At 38.8% G+C, this 8,561-nt stretch overlaps 1 protein-coding gene across 1 annotated transcript; it reads right to left on the bottom strand.

The window, feature by feature from the left end:
• Nucleotides 1–1,788: 1,788 nt before the first annotated feature.
• cav2 (caveolin 2) lies at nt 1,789–6,596 on the bottom strand. The gene is made up of 3 exons (XM_005938351.3): nt 6,316–6,596; nt 5,872–6,059; nt 1,789–4,812 (listed from the first exon to the last, which is right to left on the bottom strand). Exons 1-3 carry the CDS (start codon nt 6,463–6,465, stop codon nt 4,662–4,664), a joined length of 489 nt encoding a protein of 162 aa, XP_005938413.1. The 5' UTR covers nt 6,466–6,596; the 3' UTR covers nt 1,789–4,661.
• Nucleotides 6,597–8,561: the final 1,965 nt, after the last annotated feature.

Genomic DNA, 8,561 nt, shown 5'->3' with positions numbered 1-8,561 from the left:
ACATGGCGCCATGTAGGGATACAGGACTGTGTTGATTCCAGTTTAATACAATTACAGTAAAGTGCAGACGTATAATGTCATACAAGACACCAAATAAAATTATTTTTAAAAACCTGAAGCACTAATGTTTCCTTGGCGCATAATGTTAAGATAAAAAAGTGCACCAATGAAGGTTTTGTAGACTTCAGTTGTTTGCATTTTGCTTCATTGTCTCTGCAAAAGAACAAGTCTAGTGTAGGCATCATTTTTCTTCTTGCTTTCATTTATTATGAAGTACTGTAATGCTTTTTCTTTTTGTTTTTTAGAAAGCTATTCTATGAATAAACACCTGGTTAGCCTCCTTGAGTTCACTGGGTGTGGCACTGAAGTGAGATCAAAATAACCAAATGAGCACCTGCTTCAAACAAAGATGTTACTTTGCTGAAGCCTGGAAGAGAAGCTTACACAATCTGCTACTAATACTGTGGAAAATATTAGCAAATTTAAGTAACATTTGTGCAAATAAGATTGCACATTGTGCACTAGCATGACTTTGTTTATGTAAGCTGAGGTGCAAAAAACATTGTGAACTGTGGCAAATTTCAGATGATGCAGTTTAAGTAGATGCTGAGAATATTAAAAACACTTAATTGACACTCAGAACACTGAGAAGACAGAAAAGTCATGAGAATATGGAACAGCAACTGGATTCATTACACATTAGTGTCAATTGCTTAGAAATTACAAGCAAACTTATTATAATTTGCATTTGCGCAAAATTAAGTGGAAACAATACTAATAGACATTGTTGAGTATCAGGACGGAGTTAACTGTGATAGGAGAATAAACATAGCCATAAGGGTATCAGGTCAATGCAGGATCATTTTTTTAATTATTGCTTTTTTAAACATATATGAAATGAAATTTTTACATTGCATCATATGCATAGGGCAGCAACAGCAGTGTGGTGCTTAGCACCATTACCTCAGAGCAAGAAGGTCCTGGGTTCAAATCCAACAGCCAGGTGGGGCTTTTCTGTGTGCAGTATGCATGTTCAACTCCATATGTCCCTGTGGATTTTCTTCTGGGTGCTCTAGCTTCCTTCCAGAGTCCAAACAAATGCAATAAGTGGTTGTAGTTGTGAATATGAGCATCAGTGCTTATCTATCTTTACACTGCTTATGTTCTGGGTTGATTTAATCCACAAAGAACAAGAGTTGGAGGTCAAAAGGTCAAAGTGAAGAAACTCTTTGGCTTGTTTTAGGCACTGGTTGCTGGAACACGCCAGAAAACAATTTCACTGCATTCAGACGTTCTTTTAATTTCCTTGTAGTTATACAATAATACAGCGTTGTGTTTCAGGCTGGGCTGTGATTGGCTAGCTGAAGCTATTTACCAGACAAAAAGAGAAATGCCAGACACAACAGCTCAACTTGCACCTCAAAATATTTTATAATTTGAAAGCTCAGCTTTAGATGGACAGAGTTCAAGAGAGAACTGTGTTTGAGTCTCTTCATTTGGTCAAAGGGGAACATCATGAATGTCTGGATAAGAGAACACTCTTCATAAAACAAACAAACAAAAAACTTCTGTGTAGCATTATGAGTGTTAATGCCACGCAGGCGTGCAAATCTAACAGCTAAAGCCTCAGGTCATGTTCCATCAATGCACAGCTCATCTTTGTATAGGAAAGTGTGTTATGAAATCTCAGCAAAGTGATTTATGAGACTATTTTGGCACTCACCTGCACATCACAACCACACTCATCTACTGTGACAGAAAGAAAAAACCACACACAGAAGAATTACCTTAAGGAAAAAAAAAATCTTTATTTTTGTCATGAAGGACATATTTATTGTTAAAATAAGAGTTTCATTCCAAAATGTGTCAATGTTGTGTAAAACAGTAACTACAAAAATTAAAATCAAACTCATAAAAGTAGCATCATTACTGTTAAAAGTAAAGTAGTTTAAGTAGTTTTACTTTAGTGACAAGTGAATACCTTACAGTATTATAACGTTTTGTCTTTAATGAATATATAGCCTGCGCTAGAATAAAAAGCCCAGATAAAATGTTGTGGTTTCATGCTGCTGCTGCACACAACTGTCTTCCACCTTCAGTTGTACAACTCTACTTTAACGGTCATCCGAGAGCTGACCACAAAGCCCAACAAAATGCATTGAAACAAAGCATTGCATCATACAGCGTTCAGCTTTTTGATTTAAATGTTCAGCAGGTTAGCCAGCAGTGCAACCACCAGTACATGCCAATGTAGCTTTTATTTCAACTGATTCATCTTCCTTGAAAAATCTGAATTGTGATCTACTATAATCTCAATTGCAATGAACAAGTTTAACTTTTGTTGTGTGTCCCTTTCGGATGAACCCATTTTACTATCTCCAACAAGAGACTACAACGTTAGCGACTAGCTTCTAATGAAACTATAGCATCTACTTAAAAATTCTGATATTTGTTACAAGACTACAAAGGACTGCAGAAACTCAAATATGTGGAAATGTTGGTCAGTGTCACCTGGATGTAGCATCTGTTTATAACATGAGCCACAACAGTGAGATAATACAGTATGTGAGAGGTATACAGGCGTTTTAGCTTGCTGTCAAGTTTTTCAGACTTCAAACAGTAAAAGCAACTAACCAAGCAACAACATACACATTCTCATCCCGAGGCACCAAACAGGAGGTATAGCTGGAAATGTATACCCATCACTCACTGCTTGGTAGTGTAAGATTATAAACTAAAGCTCTGAAGATCAGTCCAAATGGCAGCAAATAACCTAGCGTTTCCTTAGTTGGAATCCTAATCAGGTATTTTTATGAGAGCTGATGCAAAACCTTAAAGGCTATTTTGAATTTTCAGTGTGATAATCCATCCATCCACTGCAGGGTGGAAAGGTTCTGGAGTCTATCCCAGCTGTCATAGAGTGGGAGGCAGAGTACATCCTATAAATCACCAGTCCACCCCAGAGCTAGCACAGAGACATATAGTCATCCAGGCTTATTCAAACCTACAACCTACACTAAGCAACTCATCATGCATGTCTTTGGGCTGTTGGAGGATGCCGGGCACCTGGAGAGAACCCACGCAGGCACAAAGAGATCATGCAAACTGCATACAGAAAGGCCACAGCTGGCCAGCAAATTCATATCTCTTGCAGCGATGCAACAGTGCTACCCACTGTGCTTCCCTGTATGTTGTTACAAATGTAGTCACAGATTTCTAAAGAAGAGGAAATGTAACAACCATCTCATTACTGGAATGAACATATGTTGTTCAGTTCTGTCAGTGGCTTTGACAGAAATAATTTCTTTTGACGGTCTGGGAATGAGAAGGGATGTGCGGACTATACCAAAGTTTGGTTTTAGACCGTGAGTGTCTAAGGTGGGTTTGCACTTGACAGAAGTGCACAGTGAAAACAGTACAAAAGCAAACAGACATATGAGCATGTACCTGACACGCAGACCTGACTGCTGCACTGATGCTCTCAATAACACATTTTAAACTTTGGACTGTGCAGATCATTGCAAGTAGGAGCTGTGCAAGCTTATATTTCAAATTAAACATTTATCAAAACCACTCCAAAATGGTAAAAATCATGTCATTTTTTAAATGAATTCCAGCTGTAGAAGTATTCCAAATCCCAGCTCACTAAGCTGCTGTGCTGCAGTAAACAGAGCTTATCCAAAATGCATGTACCACAGTCTCACTCAGCTCAACCAAGGCTTCAGTCGAATGAAATACGGAACTCCTTCATCACACTGTAGTAAAGTCTTTTGATGTCAGTGTCTGTCAATCAAGAACTAGTTGTCCCATAAATAATAAATTAGAAAGGCCCTTCTAAAATGATCTACAATCCTGTTTATATAACATAATTAAATAACTGTATGCTCCATACATAAGCAAATGCCCATTATTATTGCTGATACAGTAAAATAAGGCTGCAAATGTGCAACAAGCTGCTTCATAGCGCTTAATATTCCAATAAACTGCTCTTGAGCAAACTATTCGGTTCATTACATTAAACTTCCAGCTGAATGCTTAATAATATACACAATATATATAGATAAAAAAGCAAAAATATTACATCTCTTAGCAAGTCAGCAATATGTTAGGTTGAACAGCAACAATTTTTACAACTCTGCCACCCACAAAGGAATGGAATGACAAACATCTTTTGGTCACAATCAGCAAAACAACTCCATTTTGGGTGGTGCACACAAGCTGTCTGCAAATATATGAGGGTTTCATTAGATGACTGCATGTGCAGATTTGCTTATTTGCAAGTCATGTTATTTGCATTGTGTCTTTGCTTGATACACTGAAAAGGGTTAGTGAAATATGTTCATAGCATATCTTAAATTTCTAATTTTCTAATGTTTTAACCTTGTTTCGCTTAGACTGAACACAGGTGTGCTTTTGCTGTTTCAAACCATTCATTTGATGTGTTCTGAGAAAAAGCAGATCAGATTATATGTTTGACAAACTTAGCCCTCATGGCCACATTTTTCAAAAAAAAAAAAAATCTACAGAATATTACTTTGCAATAACATCCACCAGGATATCATATTTCACTTAGAGCTGATGTATCCTACTTGCTTCAGTCACTCTTTCGTCACTGACTCCAGTCCCCCCGGCACATTTCTTTCTCCCCAGGGACAGAAGTTTCAGTTTTCTGTAGCCTTGACTTGAATGGAGGACAAGATTTTCCCCATACTGTGGAAAAGCGGTGTTACGAGAATGTCCGTCAGACTCCTCCACACAATGTGGATAGACGGTAAGAGCATCATGAAGCTCTGGATCATAGGCATCACCACCCTGGAGGAAGAAGGTCAGAGGGTCACTTTTCTAGGCATGGAGGTTTCATCACAGATTTCTGTTTTAAACTAATGTCTCGTATTTGTGTTGCCAGAACAGTTGCTCTTGTTATTGTCTCAGCTGTTAAAAAAGTTTATAGGTCCTGTCTAGGAAAAAGATGAAAGATGGTCATCATACTGCATTTTGAAGTTTGTTTCAGTGTATTGTGAAGCTATTTCCTCCCTTGGACTAACACCCCCTGTCTATGGTCTCCCACCCAAACATTCGTGATACACTGCCCTGTTCTGGTGATGCCTACCTGTGCCTGACTTTCTCTTAAGCTTATAAGCCCCAAGAGAGCTCAGTTAGGTGAAAGGTCATGTGCAAATTACTCTACAGTGCTCCATGCACATCTAAAGAATGTCCCACTCTGCTCTGAAAACAGGCTCCAAATGCTGCTAGAGCACCCTCTAACTGACATGGGACATAGGACATTTTTTCCATCACTACTAGGGGAACTCAATGTTCCTCACAACTTTCCATAAGGTGTTCATTACTCCACATAAAATGTTGTTTCATCCAATAGACTCTTTGGGTTTTGATTGAAGCTCATGAGCGCTAAAAACCTAGCAGCACCTGGGTGCTGCAGACATATAGAGCTGACATAAGCATGACATAATTTTCCAAATATAAGAACAAATTGCTGACATAATGTTTCAATGCCACACTGGATATGATGTTGACTATAAAAATAACCTGTGTCAATGTTTGCCTAAAGAACAGAACAAATATAGTGGAAAGCCGCAGGAGTTCATAATGTTGATGCGATGATCTAAACAAGGTAAACAGAATAAGGTAATAATTAACGTAACGCTCTTGGAAATGTTGATATTTTGCATACTAGTTAATCTTTATGAATTAAGATGTCTTCTCTACAAATATTCTACTAATCTACTGTAAGTTCACTGCTTCTCAACATTAACTTGTAACAGTGGGATCATTTGTGTGTTCACATATTGTTGTCTGAAAATACTGTTTAGCACAACATCGGGACCTTGCTGCCTGAGAACAACTCCTTACCAGATGTGAACACAGCTGAGCACTCCAAACACTATCCCCAGGATGAAAGCCACGGGCACAGCAAGCAGAGTAGTCAACAGGCGGTAAAAACCGAATCTGACCAGCTCAAAGGTGGCGTGGCTTCCAATCCACACTCTGTCAAAACTGTGTGTGGAAATGGGCTCCGCGATGACATCTTCAAAGCCCACCTGTTAGGTCACAAAAGTCATAGGGCAAGCAATAAAAACATAATCAGTAAACCGAGGCAGGAAAGTGTTTGAATGTGATGGATTAATGCGCAGGCAGCCACTTCCAGGTATTCATACTGCAGATTAACAATCTTGCTGGACTACAAAAAACATCCAATAATAGTGCAATAGGCTATACAAATAATTCATCTGGACAGCCTTCACCTTTTGTAGTTTCAATTTCAAAGTATCACCCAACACATCGCACAGACTTTACCTTCAGATGTGGGTTGATATCGTTTGGATCTCTGTCGGGTGACGCTGTATACACTTTCCCCTTGTTCGATAGAATGGGCTCTATCGATCTGTTGAACTCATCTTCGTCCATAATTATGCTGGTATCCAATTTCTCCTTCTCTAAACCCATTTTGTCGAGTCAGGCCGGGAGACGGTGCAGGGAGAGCGGCTGGTGACGGTGCGCTGTGCGCTGTGCGCCGGACTCAGTGGCACCCCGCCCCGTACGGAAGTCAGCGCAGCGTGGAGCAGAGGAGACACAACAAGCCCAAAGTCACTTCCCTGGAGCATTTCAACATTTTAGCAATGAGAGACGCCACTGTGCACTTTACTGGACTTGTATCATGAGCCATTGAGTCCCAACAGTCCTCAGGGTTAATTACTGGCTAAACAAACTAGCCTTTTATAGACATGTGATTGAGTGCGATTATTACACAGCCTGCAAGGCTTTTCTTCTCACAGCCCCAAAACTCATATTTATATATATAAAAGGTTTGTTATTTGTGAAGTTTTTCCAAAACAAACAGCGATGCTTTGGGAAATGCATCCACCTACATTCCATGTCTGCTTTGCTCCAGGCCTTTTATTTTGGAAAGGTACACCGAGATGTTTATTGCCACAATAATTTGTAATGTACAAAGTCTGGTTATTATTGTTGAGCACAATGTTCCACCTGTTGAGCTGATTTACCACATATTTTCTCTTTTGGTTTTTGGTCTGCACAGATTTATTGCCCTCTGACTCTTTCATCCTCTGAACCCACCAGCCAACATTGTTAGAATAACTGCAGGTCTTCAGATGTCTAAAGAGGAACAACAACAGGAAGACATTCTCCTCAGGCTGTTGGAGAAGAATTCGCTTCTGAAGACAAAAGTTTTACAACTTCAGAAAGTTGGTTAGGGGTTAACTTTGAGTCATTTTGTGATGCTTATGATGCTGCTAAACTGCAGTTAAAATATGAAGACATGGTTATCGAATCATAATAGGACAAGAGGGTGGTAGTAGCTCAAGAAGGAAAACAAGTCATCTACTAATTGTATGGTTGGTGGTTCAATCCCTGGCTGCTCTATTCTGCATGCCAAACAGCTAGATATTAACCAAGTTGCTCTCCAATGCGTCCATCAGTGTATGAATGTGTGTGAATATTAGTTAGAAAGCACTTGCATTAAAAAGACAAATTGACCAAAGCAGAAAAGTGCAGTCTGTTTACACACTTGTGTTTTCTGGAGTTAGTAAACATGACAGTTTTCTTAAACAGTTCAGTGTGTTCAGTTTGTCATATCTTCAACCGTGAAAATATCTGAATGTTTGGGAAAAGAAACATTTAAACCCAACCAAATGTTAATATTCAGGATACGAAAGACATGAAATTACGCTACTGTATTAGTGGTAGCATTGTACATCTACCAATGAGCTTTCAGCAGAAACTGAGACAGATTTGATTGTTTAATCTCTCCTATGCACTTATCTCTAAAAAAAAAGATGCTCTAAGTATTTTTCTTTTCCAAGGATGCAATCAGCTAAAGTCCTGTAAGAACAAGATTATTACTAGTGCCTTCTAAACTGCTAGAGAAAACAAAACATGCTCTGGAGTGGGCTGGGAAAAAAATACAGAAAAATGTGTTATTTACCAATAAATGTCAGACAGTAGTGGCGATAATAGAAAGGTATATTATATACAGGTATATATAGAAGACAAACTGAAGACAGAATGATACCAAAGTGTATTAAAGCCAAATCCAAAGTAAACCACAGTGTTGGCAATATTGAAGTTTGGTAGTGTTTTGTGTCCTACTGAGTCTTATACCTGCAATGAATCGGCACCACTCTTACCAAAGAGAAGTGGAACTTTTTTGTCCAAATACCTACTCCACCCTCTTCTTTGTTGTGGAAAAAGGATTACTATTGCAGGAGTCACTTGATGACCAAAGAAGACTAAAGAGTGCTGACTGTGGTGGACTCTCCTCTACAGTCACTTAACCGCAGCCTCAGTTAACAAACCAAAGATTTCTGAAGGTCATTGGAAAATTGACGGATCGTGCTGTGATAGCATGGATTATGTGATTTTAAAGGGGTAAACAAAAGAAATAGAAATTATTGCAGCATATATGTTCAATGTGATAGTATATGAAGGATAGGTATGCTGTAGTTTTTGCAAACAGGAACAAAACACATTATAATATAAATAAGGACAAAAGGTCTACATAAGCTGCCTCAAACACAGGTGAT

The sequence above is a fragment of the Haplochromis burtoni genome, unplaced genomic scaffold, assembly GCF_018398535.1.
Source record: "Haplochromis burtoni strain Fernald_Lab_line unplaced genomic scaffold, NCSU_Asbu1 Contig_248, whole genome shotgun sequence".
NCBI lineage: Eukaryota > Metazoa > Chordata > Actinopteri > Cichliformes > Cichlidae > Haplochromis > Haplochromis burtoni.
The sequence above is the reverse complement of the archived record's forward strand: the minus strand, read 5'-3'. Positions and strand labels throughout refer to the sequence as shown.

Excerpts from the sequence above, each read along its gene's own strand:
- cav2 (XM_005938351.3), bottom strand. The coding sequence starts at position 6,465 with ATGGGTTTAGAGAAGGAGAAATTGGATACCAGCATAATTATGGACGAA. Across the intron at positions 6,060-6,315 it reads ATATCAACCCACATCTGAAG|GTGGGCTTTGAAGATGTCAT; the intron begins GTAAAGTCTGTG and ends GTGACCTAACAG. Across the intron at positions 4,813-5,871 it reads CTCAGCTGTGTTCACATCTG|GGTGGTGATGCCTATGATCC; the intron begins GTAAGGAGTTGT and ends TTCTTCCTCCAG.